Source organism: Somniosus microcephalus, chromosome 14 (genome assembly GCF_052327205.1).
Source record: "Somniosus microcephalus isolate GS21.2 chromosome 14, FLI_Smic_1.0, whole genome shotgun sequence".
NCBI lineage: Eukaryota > Metazoa > Chordata > Chondrichthyes > Squaliformes > Somniosidae > Somniosus > Somniosus microcephalus.
In genome coordinates, this window is record NC_141000.1 from 100,613,339 (window position 1) to 100,641,217 (window position 27,879).

At 44.4% G+C, this 27,879-nt stretch overlaps 1 protein-coding gene across 3 annotated transcripts in view; it reads left to right on the forward strand.

Moving 5' to 3' along the window:
• urb1 (URB1 ribosome biogenesis homolog) overlaps positions 1-27,879 on the forward strand; it is a 127,892-nt gene that overhangs the window by 42,594 nt on the left and 57,419 nt on the right. For all 3 annotated transcript variants that reach the window (XM_086007049.1, XM_086007048.1, XM_086007047.1), the window contains exons 19-30: positions 862-1,061; positions 8,098-8,322; positions 11,492-11,668; positions 13,074-13,938; positions 15,645-15,849; positions 17,072-17,258; positions 17,372-17,430; positions 20,850-21,040; positions 22,557-22,667; positions 22,756-22,819; positions 24,823-24,991; positions 25,186-25,288. In XM_086007049.1, the coding sequence (XP_085863175.1) occupies positions 862-1,061; positions 8,098-8,322; positions 11,492-11,668; positions 13,074-13,938; positions 15,645-15,849; positions 17,072-17,258; positions 17,372-17,430; positions 20,850-21,040; positions 22,557-22,667; positions 22,756-22,819; positions 24,823-24,991; positions 25,186-25,288 (2,556 nt within the window). The remainder of the gene's footprint in view (positions 1-861; positions 1,062-8,097; positions 8,323-11,491; positions 11,669-13,073; positions 13,939-15,644; positions 15,850-17,071; positions 17,259-17,371; positions 17,431-20,849; positions 21,041-22,556; positions 22,668-22,755; positions 22,820-24,822; positions 24,992-25,185; positions 25,289-27,879) is intronic.

The window sequence follows — 27,879 nt, forward strand, 5'->3', positions numbered from 1 at the left end:
AGAGATTGTGTCGATTGGGCTTATACTCACTGGAGTTTAGAAGATTGAGAGGGGATCTCATCGAAACCTATAAAATTCTGTCAGGCCTGGACAGACTAGATGCAGGAAGGATGTTTCTGATGGCCAGGGAGTCCAGAACCAGGGGTCATAGTCTAAGGATAAGGGGTAAGCCATTTAGGACTGAAATGAGGAGGAATTTCTTCACCCAGAGAGTGGTGAACCTGTGGAATTTTCTGCCACAGAGGGCGGTGGAGGCCAGTTCATTAAATATATTCAAGAAAGAGTTGGATATATTTCTTAAGGCTAAAGAGATCAAGGGATATGGGGAGAAGGCAGGGACAGGGTACTGAACTTGGATGATCAGTCATGATCTCATTGAATGGCGGAGCAGGCTTGAAGGGCCGAATGGCCTACTCCTGCTCCTATCTTCTATGTTTCTATGTTCCATTTTCTCCTCTTCCCTCCCCATTTTACTTAAAATGGTTCCATAGGGCTGTTGTTGCATTGATCTATCCAATTAGAGTTGACAAGATCTCTGGGCAGCCCAATCATGCTATCTCTATTTTTCAGAATTCTGTGTAGTCTCTCTTTGCCCACATACTATTGCCAAACTAGCTCAGAATTTCCACATGATTGTTGAAGCAGATTGTGCCATGTTATCTGGTCTTATCACTAATGAAGGCAACCAAGAAATTTTTTTTTTTAAATGACTACATTTGGATAAGATTTAACGGGTGAAGTTTTCAGTTTTAGGGGTAAGGTAACCTGATATTTTGAACCTGTTGCTCAGAGCCTCAATTGAATGTAACTAAATCAGCAGCTGTCTTATTTACTGATCCTCATCTTCCTGTGCTGTTTCAGAGGCTGTGTTGCAGTACCTTTCTGTTGCTCTGACTGACATTCTACATGTGCAGCAAGATCCATTGGCTTTGTGTCTAGTCTTACAGATGTATGACAAGGAACTGGATTCATTGCCTGAAAACCAATCTGTGCGTAAAAATATTCTCCAGCTGTATAAATATTACAGCCTTTGGATCCCACAGCAAGCCAAGGAAACACTGGTAAGAAGCTGAATTTCCCCATGGCTTCACTCCAACAGCTGGGTTTGACATTTACTGGTGAAATCACTGTGTGCTCTATACTTAGTATAATTAGTATTAGGAGAATCATTTCGAACTTCTCCTTCCTTTGCCGGTGGTTTACATATTGATGGTCAGTGTGTATATTCCTGGAAATGTCTGAGTTCTTATTAGCACTACAGAATCTATAGTTTAATTGAACAATATATTTTTGTGATAATATTCAGGCTCAATTCAGTGGTGATCTTCTACCGCCCTATCTCAAACCTTCCGTTTCTTTGCTAAGTCATGGAATGTGTTATTGTCTTATGGCTATATTGCTACCTCTCGCTCTACTTATTTGAGCCACTCCAATTTGGCTTCAGCCCCATTTACAGTACAGGGTCGCGCTGATCAAAGTTAACATTCGCTGAGACTGTGGCTCCCTATCGCCCATCATCCCTGACCTCTTTGTCACCTTTGACATATTTGGTCACACCATCATCCTCTATATATCTCTCTGCAATCCGCCTTCAGTACACCACTCTCTCCTGATTCCACTGTTAGACATCTCCAATGCAGGCATTATATTGCTGCCAATGGCTTCTTCTCACACGGTCACCTCAAGTGTACCCCAGAAGCCCACCCTTGGCCTCCTCCTCTTCACTGTCTACATACTACCCCTTGTCAACATTATTTGTAAGCACGGGGTAACCTTTTACATGTATGCTGACAACACCCAGCTCTATCTCGCTGCCTCCTCCATTGATCAAAGGACTGTTGACACACTGTTAAATTACCTGTCTGAAATCAAAACCTGAATGAGCCAAGCTCCCTCCAGCTGAATGTTAGCAAATGTTGGGCTGCTGTACTGTTAAACTTTTGACAGTGCCTCCAAGCCTCTGACCTTGAGTCGATTGACCTTGGCTGCATCTCAGGCTAAGTCAGGAATAGCAGAATCGTGATGTCCTGCTCGACCCCAAGCTCAGTTTTCTCCCCCAGATCCATTCCATTACCAAAACCACTTCAGCCTCCACAACTTTGCCCAAATCAGCCGCTGTCTCTCCCTCCCCCTCTGTTTCTGAAACCGTAGTCTATGTCTTGGCCACCTCTGTTGTCTTTCTAATTAGCTGCCCTACATCCACCCTCTATAAGCTTTGACTCATTCTAAGTACGGTAAACCCATGCCCTCATTAAGTCCCACATTCCCATCACACCCTGCTCCACAGACACCCCGTTCCCTAGCATGTTAATTTTTCAAAATTCTGATCCTTGTTTTCAAATTTCTCAATGGCTTTACCCATCCTACCTCAGTGATCTCCTCCTGCTTTACCTCCCAACATAAACCTTGCACTCCTCTAACACTGAACGTTTCCTTGCTGTTGCTCCCTTTGTTCCACCTTTGGCTGCTTGTTCAGCCACTACATTCCTGTCCTCAGAATTTCTCTACGCAATTCCCTTTCTACCTCTCTGCCTGCTTTAAGAAACCTTCACCTTTGACCATGCCAACAGTATCCTCTCCATTCTCTTACTGTGTCCCCATGTTGAATTACCTCTTTGTTGTAAAACGTTCTGAGACATCTTCCTGTATGTGAGAAGTGCTATATAAACGAATGGCTCAGTGGTAGCACTCTCATCTCTAGAGTCAGAAGCCCATAGGTTCAAGTTCCACTCCAGAGACTTGAGCACGTATGCCGGGAAATTCTTCGGGACTTCTCCCACTTTGCCGCTATAAGTTTGGCAGAAACTCTGTTTAAACGTGTTTTTGCTGAACTTCCACCAAAATTATGACAGTGGAGTAGATGAAGCTCCGAGGAAATTTCTGGTGTTAATCTAGCCTGACACTTGATTCATTACTGAAGCAGTGCTTCACTGTTGGAGGTGCTGTCTTTTATATGAGGTGTTAAACTAATGCTTCGTCTACCCTTTCAGAGGTAATAGATCCCATGGCATTATTCAAAGAAGAGCAAGGGAGTTATAGAAACATAGAAACATACAAGATAGGAGCAGGAGTAGGCCATTCGGCCCTTCGAGCCTGCTCCGCCATTCAATGTGATCATGGCTGATCATCCAAACTCAGTACCCTGTCCCCCGCCTTTTCCCCATATCCCTTGATCCCTTCAGCCTCAAGAAACATATCCAACTCTTTCTTGAATATATTTAATGAACTGGCCTCCACCGCCCTCTGTGGCAGAGAATTCCACAGGTTCACCACTCTCTGGGTGAAGAAATTCCTCCTCATTTCAGTCCTAAATGGCTTACCCCTTATCCTTAGACTATGACCCCTGGTTCTGGACTCCCCGGCCATCAGAAACATCCTTCCTGCATCTAGTCTGTCCAGACCTGACAGAATTTTATAGGTTTCGATGAGATCCCCTCTCAATCTTCTAAACTCCAGTGAGTATAAGCCCAATCGACACAATCTCTCCTCATACGTCATTCCTGCCATCCCAGGTATCAGCCTGGTGAATCTTCGCTGCACTCCCTCCATGGCAAGAACGTCCTTCCACATGTATGGTGACCAAAACTGCACACAATACTCAAGATGCGGTCTCACCAAGGCCCTGTACAACTGTAGCAAGACATCCTTGTTCCTGTACTCGAACCCTCTTGCTACGAAGGCCAACATACCATTTGCCTTCTTAACCGCCTGCTGCACCTGCATGCTTACCTTCAGCGACTGGTGCACAAGGACACCCAGGTCTCTTTGCACTTCCCCTTCTCCCAATCTATTGCCATTCAAATAATAATCTGCCTTCCTGTTTTTGCCACCAAAGTGGATAACCTCACATTTATCCACATTATAGTGCATTTGCCATGTTTCTGCCCAATCACCCAACCTGTCCAAATCGTACTGGAGTTTCCCGACATCCTCCTCGCAGCTTGCCCTCCCGCCCAGCTTTGTGTCGTCTGCAAATTTGGAGATATTACATTCAATTCCCTCATCCAGATCATTAATATATATTGTGAACAGCTGGGGTCCTAGGACCGATCCTTGCGGTACCCCACTAGTCACTGCCTGCCACTCGGAAAATGACCCGTTTATTCCAACTCTTTGCTTTCTGTCCGCCAACCAGTTCTCTATCCAAGTCAATACCTTGCCCCCAATCCCATGTGCCTTAACTTTGCACGCTAATCTCTTGTGTGGGACCTTATTGAAAGCCTTCTGAAAGTCCAAATACACCACATCCACTGGTTCTCCCTTATCTATTTTACCAGTTACATCCTCAAAAAATTCCAGTAGATTAGTCAAGCATGATTTACCTTTTGTAAATCCATGTTGACTTCGTCCGATCCTGTCACTGCTTTCCAAGTGCTCTGCTATTACATCTTTTATAATAGACTCTATCATTTTCCCCACTACCGATGTCAGGCTTACCGGTCTGTAATTCCCCGCTTTTTCTCTACCACCTTTTTTGAATAGTGGGGTAACATTAGCTACCCTCCAATCCATGGGTACCTTTCCAGAGTCTATCGAGTTCTGGAAGATGATCAGTAGTGCAGCTACTATCTCTAGGGCCACTTCCTTAAGTACCCTGGGATGTAGACCATCAGGCCCTGGGGATTTATCGGCCTTCAGTCCCATCAATTTTCCTAACACCATTTTCCTACAAATACTGATTTCTTTCAGTTCCTCGCTTTCATCAGACCCTATGTTCCCCGGCATCTCTGGGAGGTTATTTGTGTCCTCCTTTGTGAAGACAGAACCAAAGTATGCATTTAGTTGGTCTGCCATTTCCTTGTTTCCCATTATAAATTCCCCCGATTCTGACTGCAAGGGACCTACGCTTGACTTCACTAATCTTTTTCTCTTCACATACCTATAAAAGCTTTTACAGTCAGTTTTTATGTTCCCTGCGAGCTTACTCTCATATTCTATTTTCCCTTAATTAATCCCTTTGTCCTCCTTTGTTGACTCCTAAACTGCTCCCAATCCTCAGGATTATTGCTTTTTCTAGCCAATTTATATGTCCTCTCCTTGGATCTTATGCTATCCCTAATTTCCCTTGTTAGCCACGGTTGAGTCACCTTTTTTGTTTTATTTTTGCGCCAAACTGGGATGAACAAATTCTGTAGCTCATCCATTCGGTCTTTGAATGTTTGCCATTGCCTATCCACCGTCAACCCTTTGAGCGCCATTCCCCACTCAATCCTGCCCAACTCGCTCCTCGGACCATCGTAGTTTCCTTTATTTAAATTGAGGACCCTTGTCTCTGAGTCAACTACTTCATTCTCCATCTTAATGAAGAATTCGATCATATTATGATCGCTCCGACCCAAGGGGCCTCGTACAACAAGATTGCTAATTAATCCTTTCTCGTTGCATAATACCCAGTCTAAGATGGCCTGATCTCTGGTTGGTTCCTCGACATATTGGTCCAGGAAACCATCCCGTAAACACTCCAGGAATTCCTCCTCCACAGTATTGTTACTAATTTGGTTGGCCCAATCTATATGTAGGTTAAAGTCACCCATGATGACTGCTGTGCCCTTATTGCACGCTTCTTTAATTTCCCTTTTAATGCCATCCCCAACCTCCACCTTACTGTTTGGAGGTCTATATACCACTCCCACTAATGTTTTTTTCCCCTTAGTATTTCTCAATTCTACCCATACAGGTTCCACATCATCAGAGCTAATATCCTTCATTACAATTGTATTAATCCCTTCTTTAACCAGTAATGCTACCCCACCTCCCTTTCCTTTTTGCCTATCTTTCCTGAATATCGAATACCCCTGGATGTTGAGTTCCCAGTCTTGGCCGTCCTTGAGGCACGTTTCTGTAATCCCAACCAAATCGTATTCGTTTACCTCTATTTGCGCAGCCAATTCATCCACCTTATTACAAATGCTCCTCGCATTAAGACACAAAGCCTTCAGGCTTGTTTTTTTAACGCTCTTAGACCTATTAGAATTATTATTTACTGTGGCCACGTTTGATTTAAACCGTTGATTTCTCTGACTGCCACTTTTGTTTTTCTCCTTCCTATCTTTTGCTTTTATCCCTGTTTTCCTTTCCTCTGTCTCCCTGCTCAGGTTCCCAACCCCCTGCCATTTTAGTTTAAACCCCCCCAAACAGTGCTAGCAAACCTCCCCGCAAGGATATTTATCCCGCTCTGGTTCAGGTGCAACCCATCCGACTTGTACAAGTCCCACCTTTCCCAGAAGCAGGCCCAGTGATCCAGGAAACTAAAGCCCTCCCTCCTGCACCAACTCTTTAGCCACGCATTCATCTGCTCTATCCTCCTATTCCTATACTCACTAGCACGTGGCACCGGGAGTAATCCAGAGATTACAACCTTTGAGGTCCTGCTCTTTAATCTGCTACCTAGCTCCCTAAATTCTTGTTGCAGGACCTCATCCCTCTTCCTACCTATGTCGTTGGTCCCAATGTGAACCACGACCTCTGCCTGTTCCCCCTCCCCCTTCAGAATGCCCAGCATCTTAATCAACATTTATCCCTCAACCAACATCACCACAAAAATAAAAGATCTGGGGGTAATAATTGAGTTGCGCCCCCTTTGGGGCGCTAACTTCACTGGGGCGCTACAAAAAATTAGCGCCCCCGCGGCCAAAATTCATCGGTAGCGCCTCGCCTCCCTCTTGGGGCGCTGCGATGGAATATTACATCACGCCACAGTATTGCAGGCCTTCCTCCCCTTAAAGGGGAGGGGCCTTGCGCAACGCGACCCGGGGCCCAGCTGAGCCACCAGGGATCGGAGTGCCGGCAAAAGAGCCCGGCACTCAAGAGAAGTGCAGGGCTCATGGAGTGCACCCGGCACTCGTGGGGGGGGTGGGTGCGAGGGGGGGGGTGCGAGTCGGGAGGCCAGGGACAGCAATGAAGGCAGGTGCTGGCAGGCAGCCAACAACAAAAATGGCCACCCGGCACCTCACCTTTAATTAGCACTGCCCCGACCGCAGGTAGGCCTCCCTGACCCCGTTGGACGTAGCGTCCGGCGGTAAGTCAGGGGGCGCTACCGAAGATCGCGAGCGGTGCGCTGCGCGTGGCGATGACGGTTACCGCCGCCGCTAACCTCACGCTGAATTTCGCGGGAGGTTTTGGCAGCGCAGCGCCCGGGCGCTAGTTGCTTTGCGCCCCGTTAGCGCCAAGCAACCGAATTTCTTCCCTCTGGTCATTTATCTCATTGCTGTTTGTAGGACCTTGCTGTGTGAATTGGCTACCACGTTTCCCTACATTACAACAGCGACTACACTTCAAAAAGTAATTTATGTGATGTGCTTTGGGACGTCCCAAGATCATGAAAGACGCTATATAAATGCATTGTTTTATGGGGAATTCAAGCAGGACCTTCTAAAACCAAGCACAAACTGCTCCAAAAAGTGAGAGCATTGTTTTTAACCATTGAATTGTTCATTAAAAATGCTGGTAAAGGATTTCTGTGGTGCACTGTGGGAAACAAAATCATAAACCTGTTCTTAAAGTTTTATAATTTTCACTACACATAGTGCACAGAAAACAAGTTCCCCAACTGTGCTTAAAGACCAAAAGGTATAGGAACTCATTTTCATCGAAGTAATTTGATGTCTCAGTATTTCATAGTGCCTATTCCAGGCATTATCAGATAAGTTAACAGTTACAAAAATCATACAGTTGCACAGGTTTATCTGGTGATGGAATAAAAATTCAGGAGTCTTGGATGTTTATCCCAGTTCCATACAGTCAATTCTAAGCTCTTTGAGATTGCTACTGCAGTAAATTTAACATCTTAAACATCTGCTGTTTTGGCCATTATGAATAGGCTGATACTAGATCATGGTATTACAAGTCATAATCTGAATGCAAGGGAGTCTGCTCCCAGACATCGCTGAGCTGGAAACTTGATTAAGTACAAACTTACTGCAGTGGTAGTTATTTATCACAGAGCCAGTCAAAAAGCAATTTGATTTTTTCCAGAAAACCCTTACCAAGAGAAAAGAAAGGTGAGTTTCTCAGATTAGTTGTTAAATTAATTGATCTAATGACAAACTATTTTAGAACGAACTGCAAAACCAACTTTTTTCTGAAACTTGCCCGCAGTTTGAACAGTTTGGTTCAGATACGATGCATTCTGCTCCATTGAAAGAAGCTTCCTTCTGCAGTCTTCTGATGGGTGCATATGAAACAGGGGCCAGCACCCTCCTAAATGATGAAGTTAAAGAAGATTTGAAGCAGGCAGTCACAAGATTGGATCTGTGTGAGCTAGTTCTAGCTGTGAAACAGGTGATGCTGTACATCCGAACTTCCGTGGAGACCTTTAGCAAAGTGAGTACGATATCCGTTCCCAGGACAACTGGGAAAAATGTGATAATAACGGGAGATTATCTGTTCATTTAATGTTAAAGTAACCTCCCGCCGGTATGTTACACTGCTTAGCTTCACTGTGCTTACGAAAAGTGGATTACCTGTTGGTTCTGCTTATTTTAAAGCAAGTCACCTGGCTTTTTAAAAGCATTCTGCTGTCAGAGTAGTGTTTGAGCGAAATGCTGATTTATTTAGAAAGGTTGCAATAAGGAGACCTATTTGCTTGAGAGAATTATTTGAAATTCAGGTGCAAAGTTACAGCATATGTTGCATTCTGGGCATAAATATTGCTGATAAAGTAATTATCGTACATCATCAGCTGTGAAGCGCTTCAAAACGTCCCAAAGTCACGAAGGGCACCATATAAAATGCAAATTCTTTCTTTCTATTGAATGTAGATAGCTTCACATGAGCTTACAAAAGAGACTACAAATATAATGCCCAAGTGTGGGGTTGGCTCTAATTAAAACAGAACTTCTGTAGTACTTGTGTAGAGTCATGTGGAGGCAGCAGTGCACTGTTTTAGTCTGAGATCGCCTACGTTTATTATGTTTTGTAGTATAGAAATTGATTGAGAAATGTCTGTCTTTAGCCCATGTTTGGTGAATTATCCCCTAATATAAAACACATTTCTCAGAGCCCTTTAGACACAATCTTGTAGAAAATGTAACACTTTCCATCACTATCGAATTTGGCACTAAAACTTTTAATGATTTATTTAATTATTTATTGCTCAGTATGATGAGAAATGTCCATTCATGTGGGGAGTGCACAAGATATTGCAATTATTTGGGACAGTCTGGATGGACCAGCAGACCGTATCCTGTCAGTCATTTTTCATGTGTTTGTGTGTAAAACAATTAACAGCAAGCAATCTAGGCTGGATTAAACTCTGGATTCTTGGGGTGAAAGTTTCTTGCACACTGCACCACCCAGTCCAGCCATGTACCAGCTATTTCAGATTTCCAGCATCCGCAGCATTTTGCTTATGTACCATCTATTGGTTGTCTGAAAATCCACTCGTTTTTGCACAAGACGTTTATTGGACTTTGAGGGTTTTGTTTTTAGTCAATGTTCTTGTGGTTCAACCCTCATTCGAGTTAGAATCATAGAATGATTACAGCACAGAAGGAGGCCACTTGGCCCGTCGAGCCCATGTCAGTTCTCTGCAAGAGCACTTCAGCCAATCCCACTCCCCTGCCCTTTCCCCATAGCCCTGCACATTTTTTTCCTTCAGGTACTTATCCAATTCCCTTTTGAAAGCCATGATTGAATCTGGCTCCACCACCCTCTCAACCTTCCTCTCAACCTTCTCTGCTCTAAGGAGAACAATCCCAGCTTCTCCAGTCTATCCATGTAACTGAAGTCCCTCATCCCTGGAACCATTTTTGTAAATCTTTTCTGCACCCTCTCTAAGGCCTTCACATCCTTCCTAAAGTGCGGTGCCTAGAATTGGACACAATACTCCAGTTGAGGCTGAACCAGTGTTTTATAAAAGTTCATCATAACTTCCTTGCTTTTGTACTCTATGCCTCTATTTATGAAGCCCAGGATTCCATATGCTTTTTTAACAGCTTTCTCAACCTGCCCTGCCACCTTCAATGATTTGTGCACATATACCCCCCAGGTCTCTTTGTTCACGCACCCACTTTAGAATTGTACCCTTTAGTTCTCTTGAAGTCTATCACTAATCCTCCTCACACTGTTCACTATACTTCCAAGTTTTGTGTCATCTGCAAATTTTGAAATTGTGCCCTGTACACCCAAGTCCAAGTCATTAATATATATATCAAGAAAAACAGTGGTCCTAGTACCAACCCTGGGGAACACCACTGTGTATCTTCCTCCAGTTTGATAAACAACCATTCACTACTACTCTCTGTTTCCTGTCACTTAGCCAATTTCATATCCATGTTGCCACTGTCGATTTTATTCCATGGGCTTCAACTTTGCTGGCAAGCCTATTATGTGGCACTTTATCAAACGCCTTTTGGAAATCCATGTACATCACATCAACCACATTGCCTTCATCAACCCTCTCTGTTACTTCATCAAAAAACTCATTCAAGTTGGTTAAACATAACTTGCCTTTAACAAATCCGTGTTGACTTTCCTTAATTAATCCACACTTGTCCAAGTGATTATTAATTTTGTCCCAGATTATCGTTTCTAAAAGCTTCCCCACTACCGAGATTAAATTGACTGGCCTGCAGTTGCTGGGTTTATTCATACACTCTTTTTTGAACATTTGCAGCTCTTCAGTCCTCTGGCACCACCCCCAGTAACTAAGGAGGATTGGAAGATTATGGGCAGTACCTCCGCAATTTCCACCTTTACTTCCCTCAGCATCCTAGGATGCATCCCATCTGGTCCTGGTGACTTATCTACTTTAAGTACAGCCAGCCTTTCTAGTACCTCCTCTTTATCAATTTTTATCTCAACTACCTCCTCTTTCACTATGACTTTGGCAGCATCTTCTACCTTGGTAAAGACAGATGCAAAGTACTCATTTTGTACCTCAGCCATGCCCTCTGCCTCCAAGCGTAGATCTCAATTTTGGTCCCTAATTGGCCCCACCCCTCCTCTTACTACCCGTTTACTATTTATATGCCTATAGAAGACTTTTGAATTCCCTTTTATGTTAGCTGCCAATCTATTCTCATACTCTCTCTTTGCCCCTCTTATTTTCTTTTTCACTTCCCCTCTAAACTTTCTATATTCAGCTTGGTTCTCACTTGTATTCTCAACCTGACATCTGTCATACGCCCCCTTTTTCTGCTTCATCTTACTCTCTATCTCTTTCGTCATCCAGGGAGCTCTGACTTTGGTTGTTCATAAGTTGAAGATGCCCAAAACAGCTTGGCTGTTTGTAGTGCAGCCTGCCAGAGGCCTCATGGTCCCTCAGTGTGTTGTACTAAAAATCTGGGATGTGTCAGCTATATTGCACATTATCTCAAAGCAGCATATTACTGCTGAAAATGTTTCCTGCTTAGCAATTGTCGGGATAATTCTGAGGAATGAGTAGGAGGGGAAGAATATTTAATTCCTAAATAGACGTTTTGTAATTCCCTGAAAGATATGACTTGTGGTGTTATCCTGCAACTAGTTCTTCCTCTGTTTGTTGTTTCAGTTGGGAAGAAGCACTGGCTTAGCACTGATTGGACTGTTTATGGATCTCCTGAAATTGCTGCTACAGAGATGTGAACAGACTGATGATATCGTCGAGGAGAAATTGAGAAAAAAAGGTGAAAACAAGCTTTTCATCGACCTCGACCCTGTCGTAGATGAAGAACTAACGAAGGAACAGGTATTCCCTCAGAACTTTTTGTTTTGCTTCTGCTTTGACAGAGTGCAAAAGTGTAATGATTTGAATTCCAGGCATTATTTCTGTCCTATTGGAGTATTTCAACCTTTTGAGAATGTTTGTGCATTTCTACACTGGAGTCAAAAATGTATTTGTGTTAATATTGTTTTTCTTGCTAACTTTCTCGCATCCAATCCCCTGCTGAAGGTGTTGACTCCTTGCTGGGATGTATCATAGAATTATAGAAGTGTACGGCACAGAAGGAGGCCATTCAATCCATCATGTCTGTGTCGGCCGAAAAAGAGCTATCCGTCCTAATCCCACTTTCCAGCTCTTGGTCCGTAGCCTTGTAGGGGTGTTGGGGCCAATGCCTCTACTATTGCCCTGCCTAAGATAAGCTAGCTCTGCACAAACTTGAGGATCAAACATAGAAACATAGAAGATAGGAGCAGGATTAGGCCATTCGGCCCCTCTAGCCTGTTCCGCCATTTAATGAGATCATGGCTGATCATCCAAATTCAGTACTCTGTCCCTGCTTTCTCCTCATATCCCTTGATCCCTTTAGCCTTAAGAAATATATCTAACTCCTTCTTGAATATATTTAATGAATTGGCCTCAACTGCCTTCTGTGGTAGAGAATGCCACAGGTTCACCACTCTCTGGGTGAAGAAATTCCTCCTCATCTCAGTCCTAAATGGCTTACCCCTTATCTTTAGACTGTGACCCCAAGAAACCTGGGGCATTCTTGGTGTGAGCTAAGGGATGAAATGGGAGCCTCAAATTTCTTCAATCCTTTTTACAGGTGTCACTAGACTGAAAAGATTGCATCTATTTTAAAAGCCAGAGGACACTATCCACGGCCTGAGAGTTTCTTTTCTGTTTGTTGCGTATATTCAAGGCTGAGATAGATGGATTTTTGGACTCTAGGGGAATCGAGGGATATGGAGATCGGGTGGGAAAGTGGACTTGAGGTCAATGATCAACCATGATCTTATTGAATGACGAAGCAGGCTCAAGGGGCCGTATCGCCTACTCCTGCTCCTACTTCTTATGTTCTTATGTGCAGCAAAGCCATTGAGTAGGAGGAGGTTTTCATAGAGTTGGCAGTGCCGGATAACAGTTCATGCGGTCAATGATTAACATCAATGCTAATTTCAGAAGTAAAGTCAGCAAAGCGGGTCAGTTGGCATCTAAAAGAGGAAAAAATAGGTTGACATTCCTGATGAGACTGTCAGAACCCAATTTTACAGCTGAATATGTTGATTCTAATAAAGCGTTATGTCTGAAACTTTAACCTGTCTTTCCCTTCCAGATGTTAACTCACCTGTGTGCATTTGCAACATTTTTTATTCTGCTTCAGTTTTCCAATGTTTATGCTGTGTCTTTTATCCTCCACTGTTAATTTCAGGTTCTGGAGAGCATGTTGTTGGCAATTTTTAAACACCCGACGCTGGAACAGTGGTTCATGGCTTTGGAATTACAGGCTCCACCCCCACACAGCCTGAACCCCATCAGTTTCAAAATGCTATCAGCGCACCTTAATTCTGGCACCCTGAGCCTCCTTCAGCTGAGTGCCCCATCTCTGCACAGGCTTGGTCGCATGGATGTAGTGTTAACTTACTTTAAAGCTATAGCAGAAGGTGCATTGAAGGAACTTGAAATGAAAAAGATGGCTAAGGAGCATTCGACAGTGAGGGGTAAAAAGTCCCTCCCTTTAGAAGGCCTGGAGAATTTGCATGGCTATATGAATATAGCTCAGCTCACAGAGGTTGTGGCATCCATGTTGGAACTCCCAGAAGAATGTCTAGCCATTCAGAGTAAACCTGAGAATAGAGGTGATGCAGCGAAACAGTTGAGCTTGTACGGGAAGACTTTGGTCAAAATCCTTACAGAAAATAACCAGGAGACCACAGACAGAGGTGATCTGGTGCTATCATGTGATCATTTGAATGCTGTCGGGACACTCTTGCAGTCCTCTAACAGTGAAGAGTTGGAGAAGGTGCTTCTTGGAGTCCTAGTGAAAGAGCCAATCTTTGCGCAGGCTGTGAGACCAGACGTGCTTGTTCATTGCTTGAATCACATGACTGGAACTTCCCTTTCTATTTGCACGTTCCTCATTCAGCATAGCAGGACTCACCTGTTGCAGTTGGAACTTTGGTGCTTAGATACAGGGAGAATGAAACATCTCCAGAGAAATATGGGTGTTTACCTTTCACTTCTTAGCACATATCTACAATACCGAGAAAAGAGTAACTATACACGACCAAAGAAAGGTGATTACATTTTTTATATATATTATTTTTATTACTGTACTTCCTTCGCCCTTTCAATACTGCTTGTTATTTTGGGAAAAAAATATTAAAATGGTAACTGTAATGAAAATCTTTCTTGCTCGCTTGGTACCATTAACATTTTGCAGATTCCATATTTTAAATTTTGTATTTATTATTGACAGCAAATTGTTGCTGTAGCCATTGGCAATGTGGCGTTTCTTTTTTCATGTATAGACTGACTCACTTATCAGGCCTCTAAAAGAAACCACCAGAAGGTTATGAATTGGGGTGGACGGAGAATGTGGCTCGTCCTGCAAACTCTGCAGCCGTTACCAGTGCCGCTGTTGTTTGTAAGGAGTCTAGATTTGATGATACATCAGAGTCTCTCAAGTTGTCACTTCTCGACCAGAAGTTATTCTTGGCGTGGAGAAAGTGAACCTTCAGTGATAAATCTGTTTACAGGCAACTCTCGTTTAAACGGCACCTAAATATCCGGAATTCTCTATTAACCGGCAAAATTCATACTCCGAAAACACCTCAATAACCGGCAGTGTGTCCGAGTCCGAGTCTCCCGCGGTGGCCGAGTTAGTCAGTGGGGGTAGTTCTTCAAACTGCCACTACTCAGCTTCTTGGCGCTGTCGGAAGTCGGAACACCTCAATAACAGGAGTCTGACTCTTTGGCCTAGAAATTCAGGTGGCTGCGCCACCCGTTAGCGCCTTAAGAGGGCGCTAAGTGGGTCGCAAGCCACTGGCCACGCCTCCCACCAAATTCAGCGGGACGCTAATGGTGGCGCTAGCCGTTAGCGCTGCGCCGCTACCAATGACGTCATCGGTGTGCGCAGCGCCCCGCTGACGCCCCGGCCGCGATATTAGGAAGCGCCCCCTGCTTTACCGCCGGACGCTATGTGCGACCGGTTCAGGGGGGCCTACCTGCGGCGGTAGAGGTGCAAATTAAAGGAGAGGTGCGGGGTGGCCATCTTTGTTGTTGGCTGCCTGCCAGCACCTCTCTGCGCTCCCGTCCCCGGCCTCCTAACACCCCCCCCCCCCCACCCCGCAGAGTGCCGGCTGCGTTGCAAGAGCCTGGCACTTCTCCTCGGTGCCGGGCTCTTTTGCCGGCACTCGCGATCCTCGGTGGCCCAGCTGGGCCCCAGATCACGCAGAACAAGGCCCCTCCCCTTTAAGAAGGGGAGGAAGGCCTGCAGTAGCCCGACGATAATCAGTTGCAGCGCCCCAAGAGGGATGCGGGGCGCCTCCAGTAGCGCCGTGCTTCCCTTTGGGGCGCTCCAACTGAATTTCCGGCGGGCGGCCGCGAATGCTTCCGGGGCGCTACTTTTAGCGCCCTGGCGAGGCTGGCGCCCCAAACGGGGCGCTACTGAATTTCTAGGCCTTTGTTAAAAATAGCCTTGGTAGATAACCCTCTCCGTCATCCGGAATTTTTAATCAACAGGCACCATCCCGGTCCCGTCGGTGCTGGATACCAGAGAGTTTCCTGTAAAATGTTTATCTGAAATAGGAAGAGGCTTCAATAGAAATGCACGACAAAAAGTTCCTCTGGGGTACATCAGTCATCATGGAATGTGCTTCCGCTACAGAAATAACAAAATGAAGCAGAGCAGTATTAAATTGACATCTTTGTGACATGTCTAGTAGAACCAAGTGATTCACTTGACTTTACAGCCTAAAGATGTATTATTATCCTAATTTAGTACTTGCAGATGTCCTGATGGCTATCAAAGGGGCTCTGTGGAAGAAACTGGTAAGCACCGTTGCATCTGATGGTCCATCCGATGAACTTGATTTACAGATGGAAGTACTTGCCAGATTAGCGCAGCTGTTGTCATCTCGTGACGATGTGGCGAGTATTGTGGAACAGTTGCCTGCAGCTCTGGAGAAAACTGCAAATCCTTCGAGGTAGATTCCTTCATTTTGTTTTCTAACAATGTCTTGCATTTACACAGCGCCTTTAACGGAGAAAAACCTCCCAAAGCATTTCACAGCGACGTAAGAAAAAAAGAGACTGAATCAAAGAAGGAATTATTAGGAGGGGTGGCCGGAATCTTGGGTAGAGAAATGGATGTTAAGAAAGGTCTTAAAGAAGCGGGGTGGTGGGGAGAAGTTGAGGGATTCATACAGTATAAGGAATTTAGAACATGGGCTCCATGCAGCTGAAGCCACTGGATTTTGGTATTTTTGTCAGTGGGTTGTGTTTCTCGATATGACTGAATTTGCTGCATTATTGGGGGAGGGGTGGGAGAGAAGTTAATATTATTTACATAATTTTGTATTAATCTGTAAATTATTCCAAACAGATCTGTGGGTTCTTAGCAGCTGCTTCTTTCAGTTTGCAAATCTCATGAAGCCTTGAAAGAAAGAGATAATGACTTGCATTTATATAGCACCTTTCATAACCTCAGGATGTCCCAAAGCGCTTTACAGCCAATTTAATATTTTTGACGTGTAGTCTCTGTTGTGATGTAGGAAACACAGCAGCCAATCTCCACACAGCAAGCTCCCACAAACAGCAATGAGATAAATGACCAGATCTTTTGTTTTAGGTGTTGGTTGAGTGATAACTGTTGGCCAGGACACCATGGGAACTCCCCTGCTCTTCCACGATGTAGTGTCATGGGATTTTTTACTTCCAACTACGAGGTCAGACAGGGCCTCGGTTTAGCATTTCATTCAAAAGACAGCACCTCCCGACAGTGCAGCATTCCTTCAGTGCCAGCCTAGATTATGTGCGCAAGTCTATGGAGTGGTACTTGAACCCACAACCTTCTGACTCGGAAGCACAAGTGCTATCACTGAGCCAATTAAGGGCTTCAAGTGCTGAATGAGAATTTAGCCTACTTTATTCCCAAACTACTTGCGTTTATAAATATTGTGCTTTTCTCTAACTCCATTTTATAGCCCTCATTATAAATCATTTGTATGCATGCAATACGTGGCAGATGTAGACGGTGCATTTTTTATGAGCTACAAAGGCATTCGGTGTTAGACTACGACTATATGTAATTAATTTTCATGTTCTCTGATCAGTTTCTCAGCTCTCATTTCTTTTCTAACTCTTGTAAAAAAAAAAAAAAAAAAAGATTGTAACTGATTTTTGTAAAACGGAGTCATTTAATTGCAGGTGGACTTTGGCAGATGCAGTCACAAATACACTGGAGGAATACCCCGAGGACCAGCGATCCTGGAGAAAATCCCTGTTGAAGGCCTGTGTCCGATGGTTAGTGGCTACCTACAGCAGCAGCAAGGTGCAGGAAGAGAAGATGAAGGAGACTGAAATGGCGATGCTGGGCAGGTTACAGGAGCTGCTGGTTGGTGTTCTACTTATAGCCTCATTCAGATTCAATCAGAGACGATCAGTCGTGTTCCACTTCCAAACCACTGGAGCCAAAATTGTTTCCGTTGTATTCTGTTCTGTTTACAGATTTCAATTGGTGAGGTCAATTCGGATGATTGGAGCAGTTTTTTAAAGAATGGACTTAAGTAAGTTAAAATGCTAATTCATTTTAGTAACCTTGCAAAAAAAAAATGCTCATGTCTGGATAATGTTACTAAAGAGTCCTGTTTAATGGTCAAACGGTATGCTTGTGATACTCCACATGGTTAGCCCCCAGAGTCTGGCTGTTTTTAGAAGGAATGCTGAGTGGATGTGATGGTCTTGCGGGCGCACGTGTGCCTGTGCCTATACGCTGTCATTGGACATTCAATGCTCGGCACATCTGGCAGTACCTGATTATAGAATTGGATCAGTAAATGTCTGACAGTAAATTGCCTGCCCACTTATTCAGTTGAGGGAATGATGCTACAAGACCTAAAAAAGAAAGGATAAATAGTTTTCAAATTATTATCAGCATTCTTATTATCGCTATGCTTCCTCCTCCCTCGCCCACCCCCCCCCCCCCGATACTCCTTCCTCCCTCCCCTTAATCTGAGGCTGGGGAGGTGGTTGCTATACCAGGAGGAGGGAGACTGTAGGGGATTTAAAGGGCACAAGAGCGTGGAGATGGATGTGGAGGCGTGACAGTTACGGATGTCAGTTTAGTCATAAGTGGGAGGTCAAAGGCGGAGAAGGCCAGAATTAGAAAGGGCACTAGAGGAAGTGATGGTAGAGGAGTTAGGGTCAGGAAGATGTGTAAGAGAATGAGGATACGGAAGTGGTTGGAGAATGTCTTCTCAGTAATTGAGTTTCTGGTCTTGATATTAACTGCCCTCCTCCTCCTCCACCCCCCCCCCCCCAACACACACACACACACACACACACACACACACATACGACAGGTGGTAGTGTGTCAGGGCAAGGTTAACGAGTTAAATACAGAAAACGCGACCCCGACCCGCTGCACATGGGCCCAATCCCTTTTTTACAGCGGCGGATATCGGGACATTTTAATACAGTATAGAGGTGGGGAGCCGGGGGCACTTAATTAACATGTTTAAATCAGGCTCCCACCGTGCAATTGGGAGCCCGATTTAAAATTGACTCTTGCTGCAAGGGTTTCCCAGGGTTCAGGAAACTCGGCAGTGAAACGGAGGCGGGAGCTGCCGGCTCCACAAGGTGTAAGTAGCTGTTTCAACGCACCTTATGGGCCAGGAGGACCGGGAATGCTCTCCTTCGGCCTCCCCCAGCCCCAATTGACAGCCTCCCCCCAGCCCTTCCGATCGCAGGCCTCTCCGACCTCCCGATTGCTGCGGACTGTCCCCAAGGGTCTCTGGCTTTGGCCTCCTGCCACTGGTGTTACATAAGAACATAAGAAATAGGAGCAGGAGTAGGCCTTTTGGCCCCTCGAGCTTGCTCCGCCATTCAATAAGATCATGGCTGATCTTCTACCTCAACTCCACCTTCCTGAACTATCCCCATATCCCTTGATTCCCTTAATATCCAAAAATCTATCGATCTCTGTCTTGAATATACTTAATGACTGAGCCTTCACGGCCCTCTGGGGTAGAGAATTCCAAAGATTCACCACCCTCTGAGTGAAGAAATTTCTCCTCATCTCAGTCCTAAATAGCTGACCCCTTATTCTGAGACTGTGACCCCTGGTTCTAGACTCCCCAGCCAGGGGAAACATCCTCCCTGCATCTACCCTGTCAAGCCCTGTAAGAATTTTGTATGTTTCAATGAAATCACCTCTCATTCTTCTAAACTCTAGAGAATATAGGCCTAGTCTACTCAATCTCTCCTCATAGGACAATCCCCCCATCCCAGGAATCAGTCTGGTGAACCTTCGTTGCACTCCCTCTATGGCAAGTATATCCTTCCTTAGGTAAGGAGAACAAATCTGTACACAATACTCCAGGTGTGGTTTCACCAGGGCCTTATATAATTGCAGTAAGACGTCTTTACCCTTATACTCAAATCCTCTTGTAATAAAGGTCAGCATACCATTTGCTTGCTGTACCTGCATGTTAACTTTCACTGATTCGTGTACAAGGACACCCAGGTCCCTCTGAACACCAACATTTCCCAATTTCTCACCATTTAAAAAGTACCCTGCTTTTCTAGTTTTCCTACCAAAGTGGATAACTTCACATTTCTCCACATTATATTCCATTTGCCATGTTCTTGCCCATTCACTTAGCCTGTCTATATCCCCTTGAAGCCTCTTTGCATCCTTCTCATAACTTAAATTCCCACCCAGCTTTGTATCATCAGCAAACTTGGATATATTACATTCGGATCCCTCATCCAAACCATTGATCTAGATTGTGAATAGCTGAGGCCCAAGCACTGATCCTTGCGGTACCTCACTAGCTGCAACCTGCCAACCTGAAAATGACCTGTTTATTCCTACTCTCTGTTTTCTGTCCGTTAACCAATCCTCAATCCATGCTAGTATATTACCCCCAATCCCATGAGCCCAAATTTTGCTTGATAACCTCTTGTGTGGCACGTTATCGAATGCCTTCTGAAAATCCAAACACACCCCATTCACTGGTTTCCCCCTTATCTATTCTGCTAGTTACAACCTCAAAAAACACTAACAGATTTGTCAAACATGTGGTCTTTCCCGCCCGCCGGCCAGGCTGTCCATTTGGCCATCTGCCGGACGAAAAATGGAGCTAAAAAATGTTAATGAGGTCCTGTCGTTAATTTCGGTACGACCTCTGTTTTCGGCCACTCCGTAAATATCGGGACCCACATGCGATGATACAGTTGAGAGGTGGCCAGTGGATATAGAGACTGAGGTTGCGAAAGGCAAGCCGGGCCTGCTCAATGGGCAGTATATGTTGGCCTTGCCAGCGATGCCCACATCCCATGAACAAATTTTTAAAAAGTTGGAAGGGGAAAGGAGGGCGTGTTCAACTGAAGATTGAAATTGCCATGGAAGAGGCACTTTATGTCGAGGCATAGATCAGGTAGGAAGGAAGAGGGTCGGGGAGGAGGGGATAATAAACAGAATGTTGAAGAACGAGATGGCAGAGTGTGAGATTTTCCAAACGCTGGAAAGATGCTGAAAGAATGGGGGAAGGCTGAGGGGGGTAATTTGATATGAGCACCACCTAGTGGTTTGGATGAGCTCCTTTATAGTCCATTTTAAATTGAAAAACCTATAGTGCAGGGGACTGACAAGGTTGATGCCAAGTTTAGTTTCTGTAAGACCTACAGATTGTAGGAAGAACGAAAGGCTGAGGGAGGTGATTAGTGAAGTGTTTGCGATCCTGGAAAAGAATGAGTTGGAGCAGAAGATGGTGCAGTGAGTTTTCATTTTAACACATTGAAGATGCAAGGAGGAGAAAGCATGTAGGGTGGCATAGTTGGAGCTTAGAAGAGGAACGTTCATAAGAGCATCAGCCACAGTATAGCATTGATAAAATAGAAAACTTTATTGAATGAGTCAGAGTCCGCGCAAACCGTTCTAATTATATTTCTGGTTTTGATGATCCTTCTTTTGCAATTGCAGGTATCGCTATAGCGATCTGGCATTTATGGAAGTCCTCCATAAATTAATACAAGCATTGTACGAGAATGAAGATCTGGCTCAAAGTTTGGTCCCACTGCCTATGATTCACATGATGGTAACAAATCACTCTCTGTTTTTGCCGACCATGCTGAGGACCAGAGAGGATCCGGATGAAAATGCAAAAGCAAGAGGTATGACCAGATAAACTGTCCCCTGGGATAGGGATTGGAAGAACCATCCATGGATTTCTATCTAGAGATGCTTCCTGGGAGTATGTGTCTATATATACAAAAAAAATTGGGGTGAATGGCTGTTAGAATTATTGTACTGTGATGTTTACCTCATTTAATCGCCAATAAAAATGAAATGATTTTGGAATTTTGAATAGTCCAGGTTTACTGACTATAGACCAAGCTGTTTACTGTGGCAAGTTTCCACACACTTGGTTGTTTCTTCTCCTGCTATTCCCTTTAAAGGCTTCTTTTAAATTTTACTGTAAATAATTATAATGTCAACTGTGTTCTACCTGCTAATCTCATATTCTGATCAGCAAAAAAACAGCGTTCTATTCCGGAAACAATACAATATGCATGTGAGACATTGTAACTTGATTATTGCTTAGTAAGTGATTCATTCCTGCCAGTTGGCCCCATTTCAACCCTGATCTGTTGTCATGTGACATCGAACTGAATGACAAAGCTCCACGACTGTGAAAGCAGCAACAACAGAGCAGCAAAGTCAGAAAAAAGGTTATAAAAACACAGAAAAAGCTTGATACAATTTTAAAAAGTCATAGAAGGTCAAATTCCTCTTTTAATGAAAAACAGAAGAATGCCTGGTTTTTCTCTGTAGCTTTATTAACCACTTGCTAACAAAATCATATTTTTAGAAATTGCGGATTTCAAAGCCACTCGGTCTTGCTGTTTTGTTAGCGGGTCGTTAATTGTAGGGAGAAATGGGCACTCCCCTGGCTCTCTTTTGGCTGGAAGGGTTTCTTCTGGGCTGCAATACGCTCAGGATTTGAATGACTAAATCTTTTGAATTTTAATGTCAAAGTTTATGTTGCATAGCTTTCTATTCAACATGGGCTTTGCTTGTTCTCTATCGAATGGCATGGTGTGATTAATTCGGAATGGGAGTAGGGCATTCGGCCCATCGGGTCTGACCAACATATTGTTATCCATGACAGATTTTCAATCTTTCTAATCACAATCCCCCACCCTTTCTCCATAACCCTAATGGCCTTACTTTACAGTATCTATTTCCCTTTTAAACTTCTCTTGATTCTGCCTCTGGCTTTCTGGGACAGTGGATTCCACATTCTCATAACACACCTTGTGAAGAACTTTTCTGGATTTTCTTCTAGCCTGCTTATTGCAAATTTGAACATTGTACCTCTTTGTTCTGGATTCCCCTGTCAGAGTAAAAAGAGTTATTCTCTATCTACCATATCAATTCACGTCATTATTTTAAACACTCAATTGGATCACCCTTTAATCTCGTCATCTCCAGGTAATATAACCCAGCTCACATTGTAGCTCAGTTCCTTCATCCCGCACGACATCCTGGTGAATCATCATTTGCTCTTTGTCCAAAGCTTGTATGTCCTGAACATGAATGCTGCTAATGATGTACAATGTTCCAAATTACATGAAATAACACTTTTTAAAGATTTTTCATTTAAGATTTTGTGATTTTTTTCGGTAGACGCTCTGGTTGATGTGTTACTGGCTTTGGTCAGACAGTGTCCATCTGTGTGTAACAGCAATCATTTTGCTGTGTTACTGGGGGCGTACGGAGCAACACTCAGCAACACAGGTAAGTCTCTGTGATTAAAATTCACACAATTGAGATAAGCAGACATAATTGTTCCCATCTTATTATCTACCTTTATTCCTTTGTAAAGATCAGAAACTGCTGATGATCTTGCAGTCTTATGAGAAAAACAACATAAGCCTTGCTGAGTTCAGGTGAGTATCCCTCCATTTTGCTCCAAGTGAAATACTGCATTTATTATAATAGGGTTGCCCTACTGATTAAATTGTGACCAGCAGAATGTAAAAGCTGTCGGCTTCCTTTTCTAAGCACCTCATCTCAGTTTCAAGTCTCATTACTAAGGTCGTTTAAGAAGGAAAGGAAGAAAGAGCTTTCATTTATATAGCGCCTTTCATGACCGCAGGATGTCCCAAAGTGCTTTACAGCCAATGAGGTACTTTTGAAGTGTACGCACTGTTGTAATGTAGGAAAACGTAGCAGCCAATTTATGCACAGTAAGGTCCCACAAACAGCAATGAGATAATGACCAGATAATCCGTTTTAGTGATGTTGGTTGAGGGATAATTGTTGGTCGTGACTCTGGAAGAACTCCCCTGCTGTTCTTTGAATAGTGCCGTGGGATCTTTTATGTACACCCGAGAGGGAAGATGGGGCTTCGGTTTAACATCTCATTCAAAAGACTGTTAGGGAACTGAATTCTCGCTAGCACAATCATAAGCCCAGCAATGATGCAGCATCTGTTGTGTGTTCTAACTCTGTTCCCTTACACAGTACGGCTGAGTAACCTTTTGAAGTCCATTATGTCCGGTGTAATCACTATTTAAACAATAACATTTTTTTAAATGGGTGGACCAGCACCCTTGGTAGACATTTGTCCCATGAGTCATGTAGTCCAGGAAAGGCTCCATGTGCTAAGTTAGCTGACCTTAGCTGGAATAGTGTTAGGGGAGCTGCAATTGGCTGCAGTGACTCAGGATAAGGGATGGGGAAATTGCCTAGATACCCACTCCCAGATGCTGTCTAGTGATCCTTTGCTGGAAGTACTTGTGTTGGGTGGCACTGATCGGCGCCCACCGGCACACCGTGGCTGCAGTGTGTACCATCTACAAGATGCACTGCAGCAACTCGTCAAGGCTCCTTCGACAGCACCTCCCAAACCAGCAACCTCTATCACCTAGAAGGACAAGGGCAGCAGGCGCATGGGGACACCACCACCTGCAAGTTCCCCTCCAAGTCACACACCAATCCTGACTTGGAAATATATCGTCGTTCCTTCATCGTCGCTGGGTCAAAATCCTGGAACTCCCTCCCTAACAGCACTGTGGGAGTACCTTCACCACAAGGACTGCAGTAGCTCAAGAAGGCGGCTCACCACCACCTTCTCAAGGGTATTAGGGATGGGCAATAAATGCTGGCCTTGCCAGCAATGCCCACATCCCATGAATGAATTTTTAAAAAAAACTATGCTACCTCTCATGGCCAAATACTTTGCTGACATTCACTGTCAAAAGCCCCGCGTGAATAATGTCCACTTGGGCAAAGTAATGGGGGGCATCGGGACTTGTGTATCTATATCCAAACAAGGAGAAAGGAATGGAGAAAACTGATGGAGAAAAATTAGTGAAAAATATAAAGTGGACAGAACAAGTCATGTTGTATTCCAAACAAAAGGATGTTAATTATAATTCTTTGTGATAGTTTGATTAGCATTCTTTAATACAAGACCACCCACAGCAGCAATGCATCTGGAAACTGACCCCATCATTCAGAAACCTGTATTTAAGAGGAAAGGAATCAGAAACCATTAAAGGATGAACCTGTAAACCCTGATGTGACAAAGATATTGCTAATCTTTTATTTTCCAATAAAACACTGATTTAATGAAAATATAAAAGTGGACAGCAAATAAACACACAAAATTGTGAAAGGTAGACATAGAAAACTAGAAACCCATTGTTACAGTTATATTGCCCACGTTCCCTCATGGGATGATTCAAACTGAATATAATGGGATGTTCTTGTTTACCAAATGGTATTCTGCTTCATTGGTACAATAGTGCAAAATTTTACTTGTACATTTAAAAGAAAAAACACAATTAGAGGTAGTGTAGTTTCCACAAAACTGTGTGGCACTGGCATTTGAACCTAGTTGCATAGTTGTAATTCAGATAAATTGTGTTAAACGTCTGTTTCTTAGGCTGCTGTTGTGGGGTCCAGCTGCCATTGAACACCACAAGACTCGCAAGAGCCTGGGGATGTCCCTGTGGCAACAACCAAGCATGGAGGAAATCCTGTCCCTGCTGGACAGGGAGAAAATGTTCCAGACAATCATTAATTTTCCTCAGCGTCGACATATCCTGCCAGAGGTACGTTTTAGTTGTATTACTATCCATTATTTGGTTTTTCCTCTTCCAAGCTTATCTTAATAAACCCTGAGGACATTAGTGTAGGCTGATGGAAAGTCCAGATAGCCATCACTCTGAACATGCCCCATTTTATCTCTAGCTGTATTTTATGACACGGTCAGATTCCTATCGTTATTTTTTTTTGTCTGTTTCAGGAAGGAAAGGAGTTGTTGTTCAAAGAATACAGTATTAAGGAGCCTCACAATCTCTATGACCCTTGTTTCTTGCTGCCTCTCTTCAGTGGATTAATTACACCAGGTATGCAAAAAATTTAAGTTATGTTTTTTTAAAAAGACAATCCTTCCAACTATAAACCACTGGGCCTACTACCCACATTGAAAATGCATTGAAGGAAAGTTTGAAATCCAACTTTGTTTCTTGCAAAAACCTAACTAAGAACAAGGCTTGAGTGAAGGATTTTTAACATTAACAGTAAGATGTAGAATACAAAAAGAAAATACTGCAGATGCTGGAAATCTGAAATAAAAACAGAAAATGCTGGAGATACTCAGCAGGTCAGGCAGCATCTGTGAAGAGAGAAACAGAGTTAATGTTTCAGGTCGATGACCTTTCGTCTGACAGAAGGTCATCGACCTGAAACGTTAACTCTGTTTCTCTCTTCACAGATACTGCCTGACCTGCTGAGTATCTCCAGCATTTTCTGTTTTTATTTTAGTAAGATGTGGAGCTATGTGTAAAATGTTAATTAGTTAAAGTAATTGAGTATATTTCTTGCATCATCTTTTGCTAAGCCTCTGAATGATGGTTTTACAATTGTCTTTAAAAGTTGTCTCTACACATTAACAATCTATTATTTGAATTGATGCATATTAATTGTAAGCATACCTGTCAGATGTTGCAAATTGTCAGGCAATATCTTAATTTCAATGGCAAAAGATACCTTTTCTGCCTGTACAGACTGTGCTAGGGATTCACAATTTGGGAGTTCAGTACTTTTTATTTCACTGGACATCAATGAACAATTATTTTTTAAATGCTAGGTACATCAGTTAAATGAAAATCATGTTGATTAAAAATCAGTGGCTTAGATTTCCTCAATTCTGTATATGCGTTTGGTATAGAATTGGAAATGTATGAATGTCTTAGGGGGGAAAATTCAGTTGTTTGCGCCTTAAGAGGGCGCTAATGGGGCGAAAAGCAACTAGCGCCCGGGCGCGGCGATGTTTGTGCCGCTCGCGAAATTAACTAGACATTTTGCGGCGGCGTTAAACACTACCGCCACGATCTCCTGCGCCGGCAGATTGTGACGTCAGTCAAGTGCACAACGCCCCGGACTGGATATTGAGTGGCGCCCCCTGCCTTACCGCCTGCCGCTAGCAATGACAGGTTGAGGGGAGCGTTATGCTGTCAGAAAGGGACTAGGGGAGCGCTATTTAAAGGCGACCACTTCCTGCCTTTTTTTGTCGGTGACATTTTTGCACCACGCATCCTGAGAGAGATAAAGAGACTTCTGGAGAGATTCAATGCTGTGTGAAGGAGTTTTGAGTACAGGAAACTTTCTGGTATCCGGCACTGACGGGACCGAGCTGGTGCCGTTAGATCAAAACTGCCGTATAAACCAGCGGCAATGTTAAAACATACAGAGCTTTTCAGCTCCGTGTGAATCAACAAACCCTGTTGCTTAGCAACAGCTTCAAAACAGTCGGCTGCAGCTGCAAGCGTCTCTAGCTGAAGCTGTTGCTTAGCTACAGACCTTGCAGAGCCTGACTGGGGAAAAAAAAAAGCAACGAGAAGTAAAAAAACTTATAGAAAACGGCTCCTGAATTTTGCCGGTAGATAGAGCTTTCCGGACTTTTAACCTCCGGTTAAACGAAAGTTTCCTGTACTGAGCAGCACTTTGCAGGTTTATTTTGATTTGCTCTTCCTTGCTTCGCCAGCGCTGTGAGGTAGCGCCTCGCTCCTTGTCCTTTGCACCTTAAGACAGGTGTGAAGCACCTGATTTAGCGCTCTAATCACCTCCAGGGGCGATAAAAGCCACGTTTGTGGTCGGAGGCGATAATTAGCGCCAGGCGCTAAACTTTGCGCACGGCCGATAATGGTGCCCCAAACGGGGCGATACGGAATTTTTCCCCCGTAATGTGATATGAACACCCCTGTTACCATGGCCTAGAAATTCAGTAAGGCGCTGCCAGCTTTGCGGCCAGTTACCACCCAAGGAGGGCTTCTGCGCCAATAGAGGAGTTTGCGCTGATATTCAGCGCAGCGGTAATGGCGGCGGTAGCCGTTAGCGCTGCGCCGGCACCGATGACGTCATCGGTGTGCGCAGTGCCCCGGTTCCGCCCCGATACCGGCCCGACCCCCATATTTAGTTGCGGCCGCCTCTTCCGCAGCGGCCGCAAACAGCGATCAGAAAACGGGGCCGTACTGTAGCCTTAGTGGGGCGCTTTAAGGTGGAGGTGCGGCCGGCCGCTTTTTCGGCGGCCGCCTGCCCGCACCTCCTTCCCCGGCCTCCTCCACCCCCACCCCCCGCGGCATTGCCGGCTGCTTTCCGCGAACCCGGCACTTCTCCGTGGTGCCGGGCTCATTTGCCGGCACTATCCAGCGGCGATCTCCCCGTTGCAGGCACCTCCCCCTTAAGAGAATGAGGAGGCCTGCAGTACCGCAGCCTGCCGCTCCACAGCGGGTGGCGCAGCAGCGCCTAGAGCGCTGAAATTCAGTTTCAGCGCCCCAAGCGGGGGCGGGCACACCCTGGAATAGCGCCCGGTTCCGACTTGGGGCGCAAAAACTGAATATCTGACGGGCGCAACTGGCTCCGCGCTCAGCGCTAACTTTTGGGCGCACGCCAGCTGGCGGGCCCAAAGTGAATTTCTAGGCCCATATCTTTAACA